Here is a 24,132-nt window from a genome sequence, read left to right on the forward strand (position 1 = left end):
GGGAGAGGGGCTGCTCCTCAGACTGTAAGGAACCAAAGTGTGAAATGAAAGCTGCTTGCACAGTCAGACAGAAGACTCCAAAACACAGTAGAAATAGAAATTTGTGATGTGAGCTTTGTGTAATAGCAGACATAAATTGCTTTTAGTTGAAGACAAACAAAAACGCATAGACCATTTTGTATATATTGTCCAAAATGTGCATTTATGTTTACTGTTTGAACTTTTTTGTTGTACAGTCTTTCACATAAGACCTCAAATTACCTTTATAAAGTGTCAAAACAGTTGTTTATTATAGTTTGCTGTGTGTTTTAAATAAATGTGTGTGGAAAATTATTTCCGCTTTACTTTTTCCTTTGTTATTTCTGATTGTAAACCTTTATTACACTTATAAAACATAACAAAAGCATATATATTATGAAAGAACAGGTTGTTCTGAAAAAAAGACACATAAAGCTTGATTGTGGGATGCAGGGAGAGCTGTTAACAGCAATAATAAAACATTTATGCCAGGCGAGTGAACTGTCCAAAAAATGCCCTCGGACCCCAGAGGGTTAACTACTCATTCATTTTGTGTTACACAGAAACAGACTATAGCCAAGCCTTAAACCCATGCACACTGCACAACATAACAAATTCCTACTGTTATTAGGAACTCTCTGTTTGTCTGTCTCTGTCTCTTTCTACGTCTCTCTCTCTCTCTCTCTCTCTCTCTCTCACTCTCTCGATTTTTGCAGTTTTACAACATTTAAGAAATAAGTCAGCCACATGGGGTGTGCAGCCAGTACATTCTGAGTGCAGGTCCCAAGGCCAGATAAATGAGTAGGGTTGTGCGAGGAAGGACATCAGATGTAAAACAAGCCAAAAACAAAGATGCAGAGTGCAAATTTCAATATTGGATCGGTCAAGGCCTGGTTTAACAACAACCGCAACCGGTGCTGTTGCCTAACAAGTTGCTGGAGGAAATTGGGCTACTGCTGGGCAACGAAGAAGAAGAATGGGAAAACGTGTCCACATGCAGCGAGAGAAGAGCGAAACGAGAAGGGTGGAAGTGAGAGTCTGGACTTTGAATGTTGGTAGTATGTGCTGAGGGAGGACATGTCACACCAGGTGGTTGGTCTAACAGAGGAAGTTACAGAGGACAGGGTGAGATGGAAAATGGAAACAACTGATCTGCTGTTGCGAGCCCTAACAGGAGCAGCCAGAGGAAGACACAGATCTGAGGCTGTTTAATTAAGCCTTCTGAGCATTTTATCACAGCATCTTGCTACTTAGCTTAAAACACACACACACACACACACACACACTTATTTCTGAGCATTATTAAAGCAAGGTACTTCAAAAAAAAAAAGTAATTAGGTACTTCAAAAGCAAAATGTTAAGCATTTGACAATCGTGGAATGAACAAAGCTCTTAATCACTTTTTGCATCTAACTTTATACGACTTATTCCACAGAAGTGTGGCCTCTCCCTTGAATATTCCACTGGAATGTACACCAACAAAGTTCTCCGTGCTGCGCTGTTGCTGTGAGCGGAAACAAACGTAGCGGTGAACAAACCCCAAATTTCATATTCATAAAGACAACCGTGTTAAATTTGACAATACATGCTATTTTCCGCACTTGAAAAACACAATCCTGATTGTAACTCAGCATCGATGTGTGTTTGTGAGGGCTATGGTGTTTACTCACGTTTTTATCCAAACAGATCTTTAGTAAATCAGGTGCAGAATGTCCTAAACCTAGAAAGTATTCCAAAGACAACATTCACCTTCACCAAAACACAGAATGAAACCAATAACAAAAGGTTTCTATTAAATGGGAATTTTCCAGAACACAGATTGTGTTGAGTAACAAAAGTTTCATTGAGTATTAGGTTATAGTCTGAGTCAAAACACACACTGTAACATGAAATGTGAACTTTAGAATGGAACCCAAAGGTACAAACCGATAAGCAGATGAAGTTCATAAAGAGAGTGAATCAATTCACTCTGGAATAGGGACCGTTCACACATGACACGAAAGACGCAGAAACCGGAAGAAAATCCACAAACCAAAAACAAAATGGGGAACCACAAAACATTCCACCTGCTGTCGGGAGGACTGCACGGTCGAACAGGCATGCATGACACCTCGGCGACATGTGCATGCACATGTTCGCGAGCATAAAATCACTGCAAGCACATGGAAAGTCACGCACACAGCAGCAGAGCAAAAAATTAATAAAACACCACAATTTATAATACTTATAATACTTACTTATAATTCCTGTTATAAAGAGCGGATCTAGCTTCCGCCTACACTTACACCAGGAAGTAATGAAATGAGGTTGATTACTGTTCTCCCCTTTTGTTTTACATTAATTACCTGATGCGCTTGAGCCGGCTGGCTCCCATCTCATAAAGAGCCAAGCTCTCGCATCATCAACACATCAGCTGGCATGGCGTGTCCAGCACGCAGTGATCCGCTGCAAATGTGATATACATTTTAATTATTACAATGTGGGGAAATCCTGTAGTGGCACGCGCCTTGTGGGAGCGTCCTGTGGGGTGATTTCCTGCATGGCACGATATTCACCAGCCTTGCGGTGCACTGACGTGCAGGTCAGCTGAAGCAATATCCTACAACCCAGTACAAGGGTTCCCGAGTTGTGAGTACACATATCTGAACAGCTGCACGTCACAGGGGGACATACCCACCTCTGTCAGCAGACCTCGGCAGCTCACAGAAAAAAGCTCACTCTCTGTACCTTCATACTGTGAATTTTATTCTATGTATGTATTATTATGTTTGCCCTGCATCTGTCTAATGTCTGTCTTTGCACTGTCACAAGTCGCATGCACTGAGCCATCATTTGCCGTGCTGTGTGCGCTCAGACGTAGCTGGCTAGTCTCCATGTGATCATGTCTGTACATACATATCAGCATTTCATGCAAGTGTGCTCCCCCCTGCACACCACGTGTTGTGGGGGGCACAAAAGACATGCACACCACATGTATTGTGGGGGGGGGGGTGGAACAGACACACGCCACTTGTGTTGTGGGGGGTGCTCGTGACACACGCGAACACATGAGATACACACGCAGGCCACATGTGTTGAGGGGAGAGCTGACACTCCGGCACGCCACATGTGTGTTGCTAGGATACGTCACACTCATGGGGTACTTTGACACTTTTCACAGACAGGTCGAATGTGGTCGCCTGTTGTCTACTCTTGTACCGGGAGCGTGAATAGCCCCGTGCCTTTTCTAAGTGTGGATGTTCATGTGTGTCACCTGGAATTTGGCTGACACCTGCCGAGAGAGGGATTGAATGGGCTCTCACAGGGCACTCTCTGTCTTTCAGCCACTGGTGTGCACGAATACTTGTAGCGACAGGTGTATAAGACATTCGAGGCAGCTCCGATTTTTCATGAATGGCATGCAATTCCTCCTTTGTGGGCTAGTCGGCTTTAATCGTATTGTATGTGAAGGGTCCCATAATGTGATCATGAACGCGGAAGTCAACAATCAGAAGTCAAAACTAAGACAATGGGATCTCCAAAATAAAAAGCACTACATTAAAAAAAATTCACAGATTAAAACAAAGTACAAACTATTGGAATAACTCAGTGATGATGTGAAATAACCACAGAGATGGAAACATAACTACAGCTAAAATGTGAACCAGGAACAGTAGTCAAAGTAATAAAGGGGACTCATCAGAATAAAAGCATTGATGACATCATAAAATGGCATGAGCGGAAACAACCAAAACTAGATAAACACAGAAAATGTGATCCATAACAGTATTTATAAAATACACTTGTACAGGGCACACTGCAGTAACAATCAGTCCAATGGATATGACAACCGAATAGCTATGGGGGGGCTATCAGAAAGACAATCAATTAAAATCAGCACACCTGAACTCATCAGAATTCAGAGGTTAAGTAGAGTAGGTCCTGATAAGTATTTGCATGGGAGACTGCTAGTAGCACCTGAGTTGTGTCAGGGGGTGCATCCAGTCTAAAACCTGTGACAAATCCCAATGAAGATCTCATTTAGATCTGCTGCAGTGACCCCGAACAAATGGGGCAGCCAAAATATTTTATTACACGCAAAAATGTCTTCAAACAAAGAACTTCATTCATTCATAACCCCGTCACACATTGCCAGAATCACACAGAGTGTTGCCGGACTTGTGAATTGGCACACATCCGAAAAGTGTCAGATTTTAGTTCCAAAACGTTCTGACAGCCATTTGCAGAAGTCGACACAGTTCGTCAAAATCGGCCGGCGGCCCCGAGTGTGATTCACATGTTCAAAACTCTCCGGGCGCCGTCGAGATGGGACACCTATCCGATGGCGATCCATGTGTAATCTGACAACCATCTGACCGCAATTTACATATTCTGACGGCATCAAAACAGCATCTGAAATGATCTGATCGCAGTTGACTGAGCTCTGAGATCGATCAGTCACAACAAAGCCTGCTGACGTGCCACGTTTGTCCACCTCCACTGGAAACCGGCCAGGGAGGGCAAAAGAAATGTTATGTAACAATGTGTATGTGGCACTGTGCGCGCGTCAGAGGCTCGGTGCAGCACCACAATGCAGCTGAACAGGATGTCACCACTGTAACGCACGTATTATTACACGTCAACCTCGTAAGTCTGTAGCAGGTATGATGTGGAAATGTTTGCCCAGCACATGACAACATAAATAAACATGTAACTCACCTCCGGTACCTCATGTTCCATAGCGCAGCGCAGACAGCTGGTCAAGTCCCTTTCACCCAGCTGCACTGACAAATACATAATCCAACTCAAGTATGAATAAATCCCATGTGAAGCGCTGTCCGACAACAATAATCCAACTACATTTGTGTTAAGATACATATCAAGTAAAATGACAACCAAAAAAGAGTTTAAAAACAGAAAAGAGAAAGTCCACTGGCTGCATCTGAAAGTGACGCATATGTGGGAAGTTGGCGCACTGCCAGCACAGTTCAGCAGCAGTTACAGAGTCCAGCCGGACAAATAAAACATAGCAATGCAAGTATATACTGATCAAACACCTAAAGGGATTTTTCACCGGACTAACAGCAGGTGATCACTGACAGCTGTCAGCCTGTTTGTGCGCTCTCTGGATGGACAGCTCCAGCCACATGCGCACACGGAGTGGCTGGTACAGCGTTTACGAACAGATATACATGCAGCTGAGTGATCACCTGTTCTACACACACAGGCACACGCGGCTCATTCAGCCATTGTGAACACACACGCTCAGCTGAGTGGACACACACTCATCACTCGGATCACCTGTTCTACACACATACACGCACGCACTCCCTCATGTGAGACACACACTGATGAGAGGTCACTTTAGCACTGGGAATGTGAGGACGAGCGGAGATTTGATTGCATGGGTGAGTGAGTGGGTGAGTGAGTGGGTGAGTGACAGCTCCAATGTTGGTGCCGTCTGACAGCAGTCTGTGTCGTCTGACTGTTGTCTGAAATATGGTTGGGCTGCATCCTGCAGGTGTGCACAAGGCAGTCCTGATGCGTTCGGACCACAGCTGACCACACCTCTTTTACTCCTGACTGTGTCGGATTATGGAAATATTTACCGTGTTGGAATGGTTCCTCCTTGCTATGTGTGATGGGGGCTTTTCAGTCCCTGTTCACAGGAAGAAAACACCAATGATACATGATGATGAGAAAGACTGTATTTGGATTGGAAAGTGCCACCTGATTGGCCTGTAAAAAGCACACCAGAGGTTGCATCTTTGAAAAAGTAGATTTTTGCATATCTGAAGTGAAGCAAAGTGTTGATATACTTTTGAAACACATGCTGTGACACTGCAAGTGAGTCAGCAGCAAGCATTCGACAGAGCAGTGGGTACAGCTCAGTCAGCAAGGCCCAATGACGCAATGCACACTGATCACATCAGGACATCCCTAGTTGTAAATATTCTTTAATGTTCCAAACACCATTTTGGCAAATGCTGCACATTTTGACAATTATTGCTTTCTCAATGACAAAAACGCCACAACTGTTGAGGAGGGGAAAACAGTGAACTTACTCTCCAGGTTTCCAGCCAGCAGGTACAGCCAGGTGAGAAGGACGATGGCTGTGAGAGATGCCACCAGCAGCTTCAGCCGCCCGCGGCACAGCAGGTGCATGATGGGATGGCAGCACCGAGGGGTCCGAGGGTCAGGGAGACAGGGGTCTACGGGAGGCTCAGGTCGGGCTCAGTCCTTCATCAGGCTGCTGCAACATCCTTTCATCTGAAAAGAAAGTGCAACTTCAGTTTCACAAATGTCACAAGATGGAAAGTGATTTACAGCTAAACACATTTACAATAGACATCGAAAGGCCCCAAAAAACTGATAAATACAATAAAAGAAATATAAAAGTACACACAGATTGATCTGGTTTTTTAACAATAACAAAAACATGTGGCGTTACTCTGTGTTCTAGTTTTACTACTACAGTTCTGCGCTAACTGGAACTGATGACACAAAAAAAGCTACATTTTAAAAAATAAGGACAAATATAAAGAAGCGGCTTGGGTTGAAGATAACACTGATATGGCCAACTGGCATGACCATCAGATATGAAACATTTTTAATACCTCTTTGGATAGATATTCCTCCTCACCCTTGGATTATTAAGTCTGTCTTGTCTCAATATAATACCACTGGTTGAATATTCTTTTTTTTTTAATACAGGAAACAGCTTGGAAAATATATTCTATAAATGACAGATTGTTTAAGAAAAGAAGTCTCCTTGACATGCACACAACAATCGCAGGAGCACACATTCCCTCCACAAAGAGAGACATACAATTCTTTTTTTTTTTGGTTGTTTATGGCAGACAGACAAAACATGGCCAACCTTCACTATTCCAATAAAACATAAAGAATACAGTTCTGAATGTTGATAAAGGACACACATAAGCACACACACAAACATGTGAGACCTTCAACAAAAAGACCTCAGCAATCTGTTTTCCTCAGTTTGGAAATATAAACGAAGGTCAATTTTACTGATAAAAGAACAAAGCTCACCTTGACTTCACACCTAGACATCATAATTTGTCAGAAATAATTGTAGTAATTATAATAATAATAATAGAAATATTATTATAATCACCATTGTTATAAGTATTATTTTTCATTGTTTAGATTCCCTGTGTTTTCACCAGCTTAACAAAAGCTGCTCCAACCCACAGAGATGCTATTAAACAAAACTAAAACAGCAGGTTTAGTTTGTTCCATGCTGCTTCCTATTTTAGAATAATCTCAAAGTTTTACTTTTGAAAACAAGGAAGCAAGGGCCTGATTTACGAGGTCCTCTTTCCATGACAAAAACTCCTGTAACAGTGGAATGTGCCGTTCATTTCTAAACTGGACGCTGTCTTGATCCGGTGTGTCGTCTGACTAGCACAGGAATTGCAGAAGACGTGGACATCAGCACTTTTTCGGCACACTGAGACAGACGTGCGGAGGAACTCCGCGCTTCGCGGTGGAGCCGCGTGGCGCAAAGCGCCGCCGTGATGAAGCCTCACAGGACATGTTGGGGCATGTCCAGCTCATGTACAATTTCTCGGATACTCACACGACTGAAAAGCAACCGGAAGCCATCTGAAAGCCACCTGAAAGCCGTCCTGTGAGACCAACACGGAGCTGGTTTTGTCCCGCACCATGAGCAGCATGGTGGCGCAATCCTCCACTCCTCTTTCCATGAAAAAAACTCCTGTAACAGTAGAATGTGCCGAAAAAGTGCTGATGTCCACACCTTCTGCCTTTTTTGTGAAAGTTAGACGATGTCCCGGATCAACAAAGCCTTCACGTTGGAAATGATCTGGTTGTTTGAGCAGGGTTTGAGCCTGTCGATCGGCGCTCGGATCCAGATCGAATATACATGGAAGACAACTCTGTATAGTTTATTGATTTATTACTGATGTGCACAGTCGCACACACAGTACAACAGAATGTGTGCATCATCCCATACTGGCACATGTGTGTGCTGTGTGCACAGGTCAGAGTCTGTGAGGGACCAGGCACAGTTGTCTCACGTGTGCAGACAACTGGTTGTGTGCATTACGCACAGCTATGTGCGGTGTGCGCTCTATATGTACAGTTTGTTTGTGTGTGTTTCACCAACAGAATGCGCACACAGCACGCGCACACATGCGTCCATTCAGATCTAGGGACGTGCGTGTGTGATTATTTGTGTAACACAGAGTGACGCGCAATGACTGTAATTATAATGAGTTGCACCAAAACGTACTCTGGTACACCCGTTATGCATGGAGATATTCATTCTTTAAAAAAAATAAAAATAAATAAACACAAGATAAATGTGAAAATCATTAAACATGTCATTTACAAAGAATGATTTTTTTTTTTAAGTTGTAAACAAGAAGGCTGCTTCAACAGCAGTTTGTAAAGCACAACCAGTTAATGCCAAGGTTTCAAATCAGGAACCACCAAATTTCTTTTTGACCTTTATAAACTGTGTTGCGTGTGCAAATCTCACAGATTTGCATCTTTCCTCCCACAATTTTACACTCTCAGGTGGACAAACCTCAAATTACATTTTCATATATTGTGGATTTAACAGGTGCTGCCCCTGTTGCGTAACATTTGTAAATCAGCATACAGGTATATTTGCAAGTACAATGTGTGCACATGTTTTTTGCACACACAAACCTTTCGAAAATCAGACCCTAAATGTTTGGGGTCCATGATATGCAAGTTGATGTTGTCTCTGAACACAGAAAAAAGTCTGCTGTGTTATTGGAGCAACATGTTGGTTGAATACAGCACTTGCACACTAACATTAGAAAACCACAAACAGATTTGTGGCCAAAACGTGTCCACAAATACAGTAACTGCAGATTCTAACAGATCAGCAGAATACATATTCTGTCTTGTGTTGTCCAGGATGACACTGCTCTCTCTGATTTTTACTCTGCCATGGAACAATCCAAGACTGAGAGCTTTCTGTGCCTGATCAGATATAGAAGATATCGGGTAGTTGGATATGGGGAAAGAGGTTTTGCAGGAATAAGATGCCAAACTTCTTCACCTCCAGCATGTATAATGGATGCTGATTCCATAAATGATCAGCTTCATACATCGAGGCTTCCCTACCTCATATGTCTGCCATATAAAAAGCAATGCTTAAGGTTCCAGCATACATGAATTGCAAAGGGAAAGAAACGCCACAATTATAATGGTTTGTTGCTGACTGATGAAGAAACAGCTCGCCAATTTTCCCCACAAGGTTAATGTAAACAGTCCCGTCAGTGAGTGGAGTAGGCTGGCAAATATTCCACTGTATATTCAACAGATTTGTAGGAACCTTTTAACATGCACAATGACCAAGACAAGGCAAGTCTGTTCTGCAAGCATACAACCCCTGGCAAAAATTATGGAATCACCGGCCTCGGAGGATGTTCATTCAGTTGTTTAATTTTGTAGAAAAAAAGCAGATCACAGACATGACACAAAACTAAAGTCATTTCAAATGGCAACTTTCTGGCTTTAAGAAACACTATAAGAAATCAAGAAAAAAAGATTGTGGCAGTCAGTAACGGTTACTTTTTTAGACCAAGCAGAGGAAAAAAATATGGACTCACTCAATTCTGAGGAATAAATTATGGAATCACCCTGTAAATTTTCATCTCCAAAACTAACACCTGCATCAAATCACATCTGCTTGTTAGTTTGCATCTAAAAAGGAGTGATCACACCTTGGAGAGCTGTTGCACCAAGTGGACTGACATGAATCATGGCTCCAACACGAGAGATGTCAGTTGAAACAAAGGAGAGGATTATCAAACTCTTAAAAGAGGGTAAATCATCACGCAATGTTGCAAAAGATGTTGGTTGTTCACAGTCAGCTGTGTCTAAACTCTGGACCAAATACAAACAACATGGGAAGGCTGTTAAAGGCAAACATACTGGTAGACCAAGGAAGACATCAAAGCGTCAAGACAGAAAACTTAAAGCAATATGTCTCAAAAATCGAAAATGCACAACAAAACAAATGAGGAACGAATGGGAGGAAACTGGAGTCAACGTCTGTGACCGAACTGTAAGAAACCGCCTAAAGGAAATGGGATTTACATACAGAAAAGCTAAACGAAAGCCATTATTAACACCTAAACAGAAAAAAACAAGGTTACAATGGGCTAAAGAAAAGCAATCGTGGACTGTGGATGACTGGATGAAAGTCATATTCAGTGATGAATCTCGAATCTGCATTGGGCAAGGTGATGATGCTGGAACTTTTGTTTGGTGCTGTTCCAATGAGATTTATAAAGATGACTGCCTGAAGACAACATGTAAATTTCCACAGTCATTGATGATATGGGGCTGCATGTCATGTAAAGGCACTGGGGAGATGGCAGTCATTACATCATCAATAAATGCACAAGTTTACATTGATATTTTGGACACTTTTCTGATGTTTAAGGATGATGAAATCATTTTTCAAGAAGATAATGCATCTTGCCATAGAGCAAAAACTGTCAAAACATTCCTTGCAAAAAGACACATAGGGTCAATTTCATGACATAGGGTTAATGTCAACGAGCAGATGGGATTTGATGCAGGTGTTAGTTTTGGGGATGGAAATTTACAGGGTGATTCCATAATTTATTCCTCAGAATTGAGTGAGTCCATATTTTTTTCCTCTGCTTGGTCTAAAAAAGTAACCGTTACTGACTGCCACAATCTTTTTTTCTTGATTTCTTATAGTGTTTCTTAAAGCCAGAAAGTTGCCATTTGAAATGACTTTAGTTTTGTGTCATGTCTGTGATCTGCTTTTTTTCTACAAAATTAAACAACAGAATGAACATCCTCCGAGGCCGGTGATTCCATAATTTTTGCCAGGGGTTGTACACCCGTGCCACATGTTGCCACATCCACCACACCATGGAAACATCCAGAGGTCTGCATGGCAACCATCCATTCCATAATAATAATAAAAAAATGCAATGCTAAAATACCCTCGGCCGTATGAGCCTTGTGTTCTTTATAATTTGTAGTTGTTTAATTAATTATTAAGATCTTGTTGTCTTACATACGTTCAATGAAGCCCCTCTATTAAGCAGTCACTCAAAAACAATATTTACGTTTTAACAGCGTCTGCAGGAGGCTTTGCGTGTGGGTGTACGTAAGCTTTTGACAAAAGTAGAGGTTATCCAGGGTTTTCATGTATCCCATAATCCCTTGCGCGCCAGAGAGTTGCTGCAGTCAAAACAACATAGAGAATCCACATGATGACAATTGTAAATGAATATTATACTACAAAAATGTAATTTTTTTATGCTTTTCGTCATGTTAATAAAAGACTGCTGCATGATTCCCTGAAAACTTGCTAAAACAATTATAACAAATAATCCGTCTGTTATGTTTAATCTGCGTGGAATTTAATAAACGCAAACCGAATTTCAGACATATTATATATATTAGTCTGGAACAAAGAGGACAAACAGTGTTGTAAAGAACAATAATCAAGATGTTAAACGTTCACTTTCCCACAGAATGACAGGAAGCGAGCGTAGCTCACAGCAGCTCCCATTGAAAATAACGGAGAGACAGCGTGTGATTCTCACGTTTACATAAAACAAATGCAATAACAACGTCTATAAACCCAGAGAATATATTCATGACAGTTTTAGGCACAGTATAAAAATAGTTTTATCTTACGATGTTAATGCTGTTGTCCGTGTGCGGCGGTTAAAGTGCAGCGTGATCAGAGCGTCTCAATGCAGTTCTCAATGTTACTGAGATCTCGCAGAGCGGTGACCGCTCCAAAGTTTAGCGGGATTTGAAACATGACAAGGGCGGATGCAATTCAAGGAATATTTGTCGATCACCCTCTGTGCATTTGCTGGTATTAATAAAACAAATACAACTCCATAGGAAGTTAGCTTTGAGTTAGCGGCCGTTGGCGTGCATGCTAATGCCGCAAAATGTATCAGGTTACAAAATGAGCGTTTTCAGTTTTAGAAGTGTTTATTTCGCACTATCATTTACATAATATATGACAAAGAGGATATATTTACACACAAATGAAACAGAGTGGAGCTCACCCTGCTCAAAGTGCCGCTCTCATTGGACCGACATTGCTGCTATTTTAGCATTGTGGGATAGCTCGCACCCACAGATTGAGCTCGCCGGACTACTTTCTCCACCCTGCTCAGCGTGCTGCTCTCGTTGGAGTGACAACACACAGAATGTGCCTCTTTGTCTCAGATAGATCTCTTTCAGTGCAGCTTCCTGTTCTGGTTTTAACACAAAGTTAACACCCAAGTCTTTCATCGCAAACTGTAAATGGTAATCAAACCATTCCAATCGTAGCTTTCTGAACTCTTCCGTGTCAAACTCCATCGTGTCAATGTTTACAATGCTCATAAACTTTTAAGTTTCTTAAATATTTATTATGGCCACTCTTAAAACTTCAGTTCTCTTTATAATTTTATTACTGGTAAATTTTAGAATTAATTTAGATGAGATATACTCATTATCTTACAGGAATATATCACAATTATCGGCGAACTACTTTTTGCACAGGAATTCATTAAGCACATCGGCAGGAGGCGTGTGCTAACACAGAATCCCCAGAAACTGTGGAAAGTTGTTTGGCCATAAAGAGAGCATCCTCTTTTAGCTTGTCATAAGCTAAGCTAGTGGCGCTCGTGAGAGTGTGAGTGCAGCTAGCTACCAGCCTGTCACATCACCATGCTAGCATCCTCAAAATATGTTCAGAGGTGTTATTAGGTTCCAAAAATGGCATTTTTGATTTTAGAAGTGTTTATTTTCTGCTCTCTTTTACATAATATATGAGAGAAGAGACACTGATGTCACGGTGCAGCTCTACTCTTATTAGCTCTCATCCCCCGCCACTCAAAAACAAAGCAGAACAGATTCAAACAGAACGTGACTTTTTAACCTTTTAAAATACGTCTTAATATATGTCATCTTTGAACCTGTCAAGGTCTGGAATAGAACTGGACTTATGCTGTACACAGACAGACACACAGACGGACGGACAGACAGGCAGATGGATGGCCACCAGGTCGTTGCAATACCCAATGGCCATATGTTGGCCTTGGCTAGTAAGACAAGAAAAAAAATGCATTCATAAATCTTCCACTAATCAAACTGGCAGCATTACTAAATTATATATTGTGATAAATATTGATATTGATCAATATGGCAAAAAATGTGGACATATTTTTACCATATCACCCACCTTTAATTAAACATAACTTGTACGTAGGGTTGCAACTGAATTATTTTTGTAATCTATTCATTTATCAATTACAATTAAAATAACTGATAACTGATATTGATTATAATTAATATTAATTAATATTATAATTGATTAGTCAATTATGCTTTGCTTAATTTACCTGTAAATCATAACCACAAATTCTACCAATAATACCAATATGTAACCAATACAATATTGCCATAAAAACAGCTTTGCCTCTTCCTCAGACACAAAAAGAAAAAAAAGAAAAGAAAAAAAAATACTAATATACTTCATTCGGAGGCAACTAACAATTATTTTCATTATTGAGTAATCTGTTGACCTTCTTTTCTGAGATTTCATAAAAAAATGTCTTAAATGGTGATAAATATCAATGATTCTCAAAACCCCCGATGATAGCTTGAGCTGCCCTGTTTTTTCAACAATCCAAAGATATTCCAAAGTGTAGATATGAGGGGCTTTTCTAGGAAAATTTAGCAAGGGGGCAACACCAGATATGAGGGGTGTGTGTGTGTGTGTGTGTGTGTGTGTGTGTGTGTGTGTGTGTGTGTGTGTGTGTGTGTGTGTGTGTGTGTGTGCGTGCGTGTGTGTGTGTGTGTGGGGGGGGGGGGGGGGCTCCCTCCTTTCTTGGTGCAGAGCTTTTGAAAATTTGAGATGAAAATGAAGCATTCTGAGGCTTCTTGAAGGGCTGGAAAAACAACAGTGCACAGGAGCTGCATGAAATAGGACATGTTCATGCATTATTTCTGTCATTTTTCCACATATGTTGGGGAAAAAAATTATGCTGTCTATTATTAATGGGCTTGCTATTTCCTGGCATCAATGTTATGTATTTATGAAAGAATTGATCACAGAGGGGAAAGCTGTGTGCTAGGAATAAGACTTTTTTTTTTTTTTAAATCAGCACTTTGGCAAGGACGCACAGTGCCCCTATTCCCCGGTTTAGATAAACCCCTGACAGATATACACTTTATTTAACCAGGTGAAAGCCTCAGTGAGATTAAAAACCTGGCCAAGAAGGCAGCACAACATGGTCACAAAATACAGTACCACAATACAAACATACTGTAGACATAAACAACTGTAAAACACCACAAATACATATCAAAATAAATAAATAAATAACATCCGGCCAGCATGGGATACAGGTACAGTTTCTAAAATCACATTGTGAAAGCGTTTAATAGCAGTCACACTGGCTAGATGTGGAAGGAACAGCATATGTATTTTATTTTTTTAATATTTTATTAGTTTGGGAGGTCCTGCGATCATACACACACACACACACACACACACACACACACACACACATATATGTGTGTGTGTGTGTGTGTATATATGTATGTATGTAAGTTTGAACTCTCTGTTCCTCTGTAGATGACCCATGGTCACAGATGTACAGTCATGTAATGACATCAATGATGCAGGGCGCTCTTATCATGTCCACATCTACTGGCCTGGTGTGTCCAGCTGGCCGCACGTGCGTGCCGGCCCGACACGCATGTCCTGTGGATGGCGCGCCGCAGGACAGACACTGCGTCATGTAGAACAGAGCTCACGTGGGTGACGTGACATTCAGATCACCCACTGCGTGTTATGATCTGATGATCTGTTTCACCTGGGGCAGTCTGTCAATGTGTGCGCCATGCGCTCGCGTCCTGCTTCGTGCCTGTCACAACAGCGATATATGTTTTTATGTATGTCCACGTGAGGACAGCAACGAGACACACACACGTCACAGTGGACAGTTGTAAGTTTACGTCCGTCCAAACACGGTATTCCCCAGCCATGACGTCCAGAACCAGAGATCTCAACAGCTGCGGCTGTCAGTCAGTTCCGTGCACACACCAAAGTGTCACTCTGTGTCTGTGTTATGTGATCATTTGTTTTTAGTTATTTTTACTGTTATTTAGTTACTTCCCCATCCGCAACACATCCGCCACGTGTTGCGGCTGGAGCGCAACACATGCGCGATTCACATGCACGGAACATGTGTTGCGGGGGGAGCTGACGCTCTGACACGTCTCCACATGCGCGTTGCTGTTTTGCAACGCCACACTCGTAGGGGCACTTAGGCAAATTTCACAGCCAGCTTGAAACTGATCGTCTGACTGTTTTCGTACTAAAAACGTGAATGGCCACACATTTTCTAAGTGCCAAGCGAGTGGTGGATGTTTGTGTGTGTCACCTGGAATTTGGCAGGCACCTGCTGGAAGAGGGTTCGATGAGCACTCACAGTGCACACTCTGTCTTTCAGCTGCTGATGTGTGCAAGTAGCTGTAGCAACAGGTGTACGAGGTGTTAGAGGCAGCTCCGATTTTACACGCATTGCATACGATTCCTGCTTCGTGTGCAATTCAGCCACATTCGTACTATGTGTGAAGGGGCCCTTAAATTGGGGTTTCTCAGGAATCAATGCACTAAACAAAATAAGTCCAACAATAATAAATGTGAATAACAAAAGTACAGTAAAACAATGCATAAAAATAAAGAGGTGGTTATACAGCTGGTAATATGCTACGTATACTCCAGAAAATAGGGTAATAAAGAAACCAGAAAAAAATATTAGATTTAAGAAGGTGAAATTAGAGAATTTAGACATTAAATTACATTGATTACTAAAACTGCATATTAATTGATAATTTGTTGAACCTCCATATGTTAAAAAAATTCTTGTTTAACTTCATCACGACTGGTTTACAAAAATAAACCCAGATACCTTCATGACAGCCGCTGGTGTGAAGACATCAAGCATTTCTGACCACTGTAGAGAAAACCTAAGTGCATTTCTTCATCGTTATGATCCTCAGTCCGAGGACGGCACCCTGTACAGTCTGTCTCTGTCAGGACTTTGTGTCCTAATGGCTTTTCCCCCCCTCTTCTCAGCAGCTGAATCAGCTTCGTGTTAAAGCAAAGTGCAGTTTGAGCCACAGTATGTAGCACTGCAACCTGAAGGTCACCTTTTAGAAGTTTCAACACCTGGCAACTTTTGTGCAGTTCAAAGAAAGTCCAATTCGGTTTGTTCAGGATGGAAAACAGATATGAAAATATAAATTAATAAACAGACTTTAAATGCAGGTAGTCCATCTGCTGGTCCGGAGGTTTGTCACAGAAATCAGGATAAAGCAACCGAAAGTTTTTTTTTTTTTTTGTTTTGTTTGTTTTTTTTTTAAATCACCAACTATTTCAATATTACAAGATAAAAAGTTACAAAAATGCAGTTTGTGAATAATTAGTAAAAGCAGTGTTATTATTTCCTGGAGATGTGTGGCAAAATCCCCTCCACAACACTGCTGTAGGTTTGAACTCTCCAATAGGCGGAAATGATTTATGAGTTAATTAGTGAGCTTGATGTATGCTGTGCATGTCGTTAAGACCAAAGAAGTGCTGACAGGGAAAGAAAAGCAATGAGAAAAGTGACGGGAAGCACAGAAAAGCAAGGATGAAACAAAGAGAAAGGAGGAGGAAATGAAAGGAAAGCAAAGGAAAGGCAGCAGAGGAGACGAGGAAAGAAAAGAGAGGTAAAACTCAAAAGGGTAGAAAAAGGAGAGATGAGATAAAGCAAAAAGGGGAAAGAAAGGCGAGTCGCACCGAGTGGCCGGGCAGAGGTGTCTTGGTCTTTAAACGTCTACCGACCATAAATCCACCCAGGACATAAAATTGAGGGACAGAGCCACTAAACAGGAGTTTAATAGGCAGCTTTTGTTGATTCTGCACGGGCAGCACAAAGCGCTTACACTTCAGGGGTGTAATTGTAGCTGTAAAAATGAGAGGGTCAGCCGAGCCGGCGATATGAGAGCAGGATGTGCCCGAGGACTGCGGCGGTTTGCCTTGCGTCGCTCATCTAATCAGAGATGAGAACAGCACTGGAGGGACGAAGGCTGCACGGGTGGTGCCAAGAAGGAACACCAGCAAATGACTTGGTCTAATGGCTGTAAATTAAAGGATAACGCCATCCACAGAGACCACTCAGCTCCATCTCACCTCCAAACACGGCTCCTACTAGACTAAAGAGTTTGACTTATTTCTTGCCTCCGTCATTTACTGTCACCCACCTTTAAAAAAAAAGCACTGCGATGAAAGGACGTGAAAACATTTAGTGCATAACTGACACGGCTTCATTTGCATGGCAACTGCGGAGATGTGAATTTCTGGACGCTTACACCAGATAAACCATATGCTGTGCATTGTTTCGTCCAGATTAGTAGACATTAGTGAGGGGACATCCTCTCTTAGTCAGCATTCAGTTAAGCAAAGGAGGCAAAATAACTAAAACAGCCATGACGGCACATTATAAATGTCCAGATTTGGTCAACCTGTGTTGATTCGGAGGTATCAAATAGTGATGCCTCATTAGTTGGCCTACATATTGGCCAACTAATGAGGCATCAAATAGTGATGCCTCAATAGTTGGCCAAATAGTGATGGGTCATTAGTTGGCCTACATGTTGGCCAGCTAATGAGGCATCAAATAGTGATGCCTCAACTAATGAGGCATCAAATAGTGATGGGTCATTAGTTGGCCTACATGTAGGGTGTCCCACTATACACTGATCTGCTCTGAGACAGGAATTTTAAAGAAAAGCACGTAATGTTGGTCTACTTGTCACATGAGAGTGACTGGAAATACCTGTTCTGATCTTTGTCCCAAATCAAATTCTGATCTTTGTCCCAAATCAAATGTCCCCTCACACAGTATCACATTGACCACAGAGACTAATGGGCAGATTTTCAGCACTATTGTCTCATGGACAACATGTCTGCCGTTGATTCAACTGGGTGTTTTTTTTTTTTCCTAAAAAAGACCATAAATACCAGTTTTGTCCTTTAGCCCCAATGAAATGATCTACTGTATTTCAAGAAAAGGTCAGCAAAGATTACTGAAGAGAAGTGATGAGCTTAATCATTTGACAGACATTCACCCAGTGATACTAGCTAATAAAAGTGTGAGAATATCCAGAACACCTCTGTCAAAGAATGTCACCTCTGAACAACCAAACACAACCTTTAAACCTCATGAAGTCCGTAAACATGGTGTCATTATTGTTATTGGCATTATTGTTATTTTCATTTCAACAACCACGCTCTGCGTTCTCAGGGTGCAGGACTACTTTGTGTCCCTAAAGTGAATAAAAAGTCTGTGGATCACAGAGCTTTCTCTTGTCGTGCAACTGTTTTATGGAATGATCGAACTGCATCAATAAAACAGATTCTGTAGAGACTTTCAAGTCCAGACTTAAGATAAGATAAACTTTATTGATCTGACAGAGGAGAAAATGTTACATCAGCTCTTAAAAAACACACAAGATGGGTGCAAGTAGAGGAAAATGTTCATCAAACAGCGTGTGCAAGGATAAGCAATAATAATAATACTTGTAACAGTATGATAAAATAAGAAAATGTGGTAGAAATAGAATATGCATGCATATTATATATATATATATATATGTACATGTACATACACATATGCACACACATACCTATACACATACACATATACATATGCATATATATAAACATGATTGGGATTGAAAAAGAGATAGGAGCATCTTATTTACAATATGTGAGATGGAGTTTAGGTGTGGTAAGGTGACATTCGCGCAGGGATTTGTAAACGAGTTGTTATTGCACATGATTTGTGGACATATTAATATTCCAAGTGACTGTGGACATATTATTGCATGTGGTTATTGTACAGTCTGACAGCGGCAGGGAGGAACGACCTGCGGTATTGCTCCTTCTTGCACAGAGGATGCCTCATCCTGTCACTGAACGAGCTGTTCAGCTCCACTACAGTCCGGTGCAGAGGGTGAGAGGAGTTGTCCATGATGTATTTGAACTTGGTTAACACCCTCCTCTCAGCCACCTCCTCCAGAGAGTCCAGAGGACAGCCCAGGACAGAGCTGGACTTCCTGACCAGCTTATTCAGTCTCTTTCTCTCCTGCTCTGTGCTGCCCGGGGCCAAACAAACGACAGCATAGAGAGCAGAGGCTACAACAGAGTCGTAGAAGGTCTTAAGCAGAGGCCTGCTCACTCCAAAGGATCTCAGTCTTCTCAGGAGGTGGAGGCGACTCTGAAGCTTAGGGCTAGTGGCTGGCGATCACCTTAGTATTTCTTCTGTTGTACCTGGTGCTTAATGCCGACAAATTATGCTGTATTTGTTGTCTTTCTGCCGTCTGATTCTGTTTTTTCTCTCTGTTTGAGGTGCGGCTCCATCCAGAGGTGGGAGTGGTGTTTTCTTCTGCAAGCCTCCCGTCCTATACACCAGGATAGACTCCCAAAATTTCCTGTATATTTGTATTGTCAATTGTGTCTGTAGCATGGCCAAAGTAGAGGGTTTTGAGTCTGGTCTGCTTGAGGTTTCTTCCTCAAATCATCAGAGGGAGTTTTTCCTTACAACCGTCACCTGTGTGTTTGCTCTGGGGGTTGGTAAGGTTAGACCATACATGTGTGAAGCACCTTTAGGCAGCTTTGTTGTGATTTGGCACTATATAAATGAAATAAATTCAATTAAACTGTAGTGTTTGCTGTGGTATTGCTTTCAATTGTGAGTCTGTGCGAATTTTGATGGGAAAAATTAAGGATAGTGCAACTTTTAACTGTTGTATTTTCATGCAAGAAAATACATCAAATCTAGGTTCAACTCTTACCCAGGCCATCTGGGAAATGAGTCCTATATAGAGGCCCATTGGTGCTGGTGCTTATCCCCAGATTTCATAGTGTAAAGTGGTAGAGGGTCTATGACTCCTCTAGGATGGGACTCCAGTTCATTGCAGATAACTTCCCCAGCCAAGGCCAGTATCCATTTACAGGTGGGTGAACTGGGACAATGCAGATGAAATGTCTTGGTTAAGGACACAGACAGGTAGCATGACGGGTGTCGCTGACTGAACGGTCCCCCCTAAAAATCTGTCCGCCCTGCCTTCATTGTCCATGCATCATTTCACAGCTCAGCAGCATCATTTCTGAGCATCACCAGCAATTCACTGATTATCACCTCATTTCTGCTTCAAACTGCACTCCAGTCATCATCTATCTCAGCAACAGATATCTGAAGCTTTAGTACAACAATCATTTCCACATAAATTCAGCATTATTTCATAATAAAAGATTGCGGACCAATCAGAGTGCACAGCAGCCGCTGTGACGCCTATGTCATTTCAGAGCATCAGTAACGACTCACCGATTATCGCCTCCTTTCTGCTTAAAATGGCCTTGTTTCTGCATAAAACTGACTTTAGAATGATTTAAGAGGTTTTACTTTGTCATCTGATGGTTAATAATCACATTAAGCCCTTTGATCGCTTTGGGTGTAGAGAGTCATACTCAGATGTGCTGCTGTGGTCCCAAATGACGCATGCGCAGTGAAGGCAGGGCGGACCAATTTTTAGGGGGGACCGTTCGGTCTGCGACACCGGGACTCAAACCCAGTTGTACATATTAGTAGCTTAACTCTGATCCCAGTGATCTACCTGCTCAGTGAAAAATTTAACAAACACGGGGGCGGACTATAATATCCTAAGTAGGTAATATCTGCACTTCTAGGCTGTGTGCAGGTTTAAACACATCCACAAAGGGAGTAGAAAGTGCTCTGTCAGTCTTCCATGCAAAGGAACATATGATAATGCAATTAAGAGCTGAGAGTGATTCTATAGTCCAGGGGGCCAGGATAGTTAGCATTTGTGCCCTCCTTTGCAGCTGAAGGGCTTTTTAGCAGTGAGCTAATCACAGAGTGAGATAGTACTGATTAAGGTAATAATCAGGAGGAGCTTCCTGCATTAGAGGGCAGTGATAAGAGTGGAGATGGGTAATCAATTCCATTCACTCTCTGTTGACCTCAATAAGATGCACACATTCTGCACCGTCCGTATCCTCCAGGTTAGGCAGATAAACATTTTATGAAATTAATTTATGAACACATTAATTAAGGTATGGATTCTGTAACTTTGATTTCTGCAAGAATCCCTTTTTTTCTTCTTTTCTGTAGACTATAAAAATGATTCAACAGTTTACCTTATGAGCTGAGAAGCACCTGCCTGTTTGTTAGTATGTTAGATCCACCACTGTGTCAGAGCAACCTTAGGCACCATTTGTGTTTTCTCCATGGAACTCAGACAATCATTTTATGTTAATGTTGGTTTTATTTTTTATTCAACAATAAACACTAGGTTCCAATATCATATAACTGAATGTCACTTCAGTGTACGCTGAACTGCCATCTTATTAAGTTTCCCTCTTTCAGATATGAAATAGTCATCAGTCCTTCATGTCATTACTTCAGCATGAATTCCTTATGAATAAAAACAACAAAAGACAACTTTAAAATTAACTTTTCCTCTTAACTGATCAAAAAACAAAAACATATTGTGAAAACCCAAAAATGTACATCCATACATTTGTCCTCAAATTGTTGCACAAGGTATCAGGGCATTTCCCTCCTCACCATTTCCCCTTAGGTCATTTCTCCCTGGACATTTCCCCCCTAGGTCATTTCCTCCCGGACCTTTTCACCTCCGGTCATTCCCCCCGGGGAAACAGAGCCGCAAGGGTGCCTTTACCACTTGGCCCAGTGTGTCTACCGCTGGGTGCAGGCGGAAGGTGGGTGCAGAGCTCTAGGAGAGATATGCTGCTGACGCTGCACTCTCCCTTGCAACCAGGATGTTGGCTGCTCTGGCCTATGTGCCACCAGAAGATGCAACTGCTTCATTTGAGCTGGTTCAGGAGGGACTGCCTGAAGAGCTCCAGTTTGTGGTCAACCACTTTGAGTACACCTTTATCAGTCGCCCATTAAGAGAAACTGCGGAGGTCCAGTTTTCGACCTTGCTGGAACGTATGAGCCAGAATACAGGAAGAGCTGCCATGTGCAAACAACAGTGTAGAACGCTGGCACTGCCACATGGCATTTCTTTAGTATATCCAAGAACATCTGGGTGTTCTTGGATATACTAAAGAAGGTATAAGCAATGAACAGAGTCGCTGTCCAGCAGTTGGGAGTCAGCGAGCCTGCCCCACCACAATGCCAAGTATACCGGGACACCACCCGCAGAATTCAAACTATTGTGATTACCAAGAGAGAGATCACTTGGACTTCCTCCGCGGTATTGCCCACAATTTGCAGCTGTAAAAAATGGCCTAAAAATGACTATACTGCATATTTGAAAAGACTCATTGATACAACACTTTCCATGCCAAATTATCAAATAGTAATGTAATTATTTTTTTGTAAATATTTACTTGTTCCAAATAAAGTGTTGTGTGGGCTGCTGAAGAGGAGGTACTGCTGGCCCACCACCACCAGAGGGCACCCTGCCTGGAGTGCGGGCTCCAGGCACCAGAGGGCGCTGCCGCCTCACAGGAGCAGCCGGGGTGACAGCTGACACTCATCACCCGTGACAGCTGTCACCACTCATCTGATCTGCATCGGTATATCAGCAAGACGTCATCTCCACCTCTTTGCCGAGATATCGTTCTACCTGAAAGGTAATATCCTCAGCCTGACTGCTTGATAGAAAGCCTTTTTGTTGTGATTTTTGTGAGTGATAACAGACTTTTTCTCCAACGAGAGGTGGAGGTAGCTTCCCTGCCGTGCAGATTGCTGGGTGCAAACGCACCCACGTTTAATTGTGTTTTTGTTCCTCGCCAGCAGTACCAGGTCCGACACGCGGAGGCAGTGGCCACCTGGGAGTTCGGGACTTGGCGGCTCCAGTATTCCCGGGGTCTGGTGGCGGAGGAAATCGTGTGGTTCCGGTTCTGCTTTGGACAGGCGTCTCCTATCTTCGAGCCTGCCCACACGACACCTTGTAATTTGACCTTTGATCTATTGTGGAATCTGTTGTGTTTGTTGTGCACGTTCGCAACAGTAAAGTGTTGTTATTTGACCTATTCTATTGTCCGTTCATTTGCGCCCCCTGTTGTGGGTCCGTGTACTTACACTTTCCCAACATAAAGTCCCAATAAAACAGGAACATGATTATATTTACTGTTGTACATACATTTTGAAAGGTAAATACAATGTAGTACAAAACAAAACATGCACAGGGGTGGGGGGGTAATCGGGAAAGGACTGGAGGAAAAAGACCAGGGGGGAAATGACTGAGTGGAAAATGCCCTAGAACCATTGCACAACACTTACAGTGTCTGTAAAGGCTGGCTATGACATCCAGCAACAACTAGAGGGTTTCAGAAATCCTCAGGATGTCCCAGGCATCATATTCAAGGAGAACTGAGGTTGTAATTGTTGCCAAAAGTGCATCAACAAAGTACTGAGCAAAGGGTGGGAATACTTCAAAAAACATTTTTTTCATGTTGTCATTATTAGGGAGGGGTGTTATTTCAAAAAAATTGGAAATCTATAAATGTTTGCATGGGATATGGAAATATACACAGAATAAATCATAGCAGGATAAATGTTGGGTCATTTGTTTCCAAAAATCCATATGGACGAGCCAATGAAAATATCGGGTTCAAAAATAGCCAAAAATATCGACGAAAATGTCATATCTCGAGAACTGCTGCACCTAGAGACTTGTAATTTGGCTCCAAATGGTGCTTGACCCCAAGTTTATATTCAACTTCTATAGTAACAATAAGCCTATCTGGTGTTTTTTTAAGAGTAAGTGACAAAAACCCTAATTTCATTACATATGTTACGATCAATTGGAACAAACAAAATCTATGTATTTTTTATTTCAGAAACATCAGCTGAGTATAATCATCACATGAAAAGAATGACATGGCCACAATGAACTAATTATAAGCAACAGAGTGGTTTTCTACGTCAACAGCACATATACAACACACGCGTTACTTGAAATTTTCAAACGCTCCGTCCATATGGGTTTTTGGAACCAAATGAC

General features: G+C 41.9%; 1 protein-coding gene across 1 annotated transcript in view; it reads right to left on the reverse strand.

Moving 5' to 3' along the window:
* The window catches only part of LOC117532291 (LARGE xylosyl- and glucuronyltransferase 2), a 164,466-nt gene that overhangs the window by 126,395 nt on the left and 13,939 nt on the right, over nt 1-24,132 (reverse strand). Inside the window, exon 2 of the mRNA XM_034195612.1 lies at nt 6,063-6,267. Within this exon, the coding sequence (XP_034051503.1) occupies nt 6,063-6,162 (100 nt within the window). The 5' untranslated portion in view covers nt 6,163-6,267. The remainder of the gene's footprint in view (nt 1-6,062; nt 6,268-24,132) is intronic.

Source organism: Thalassophryne amazonica, chromosome 2 (genome assembly GCF_902500255.1).
Source record: "Thalassophryne amazonica chromosome 2, fThaAma1.1, whole genome shotgun sequence".
Taxonomy (NCBI): domain Eukaryota; kingdom Metazoa; phylum Chordata; class Actinopteri; order Batrachoidiformes; family Batrachoididae; genus Thalassophryne; species Thalassophryne amazonica.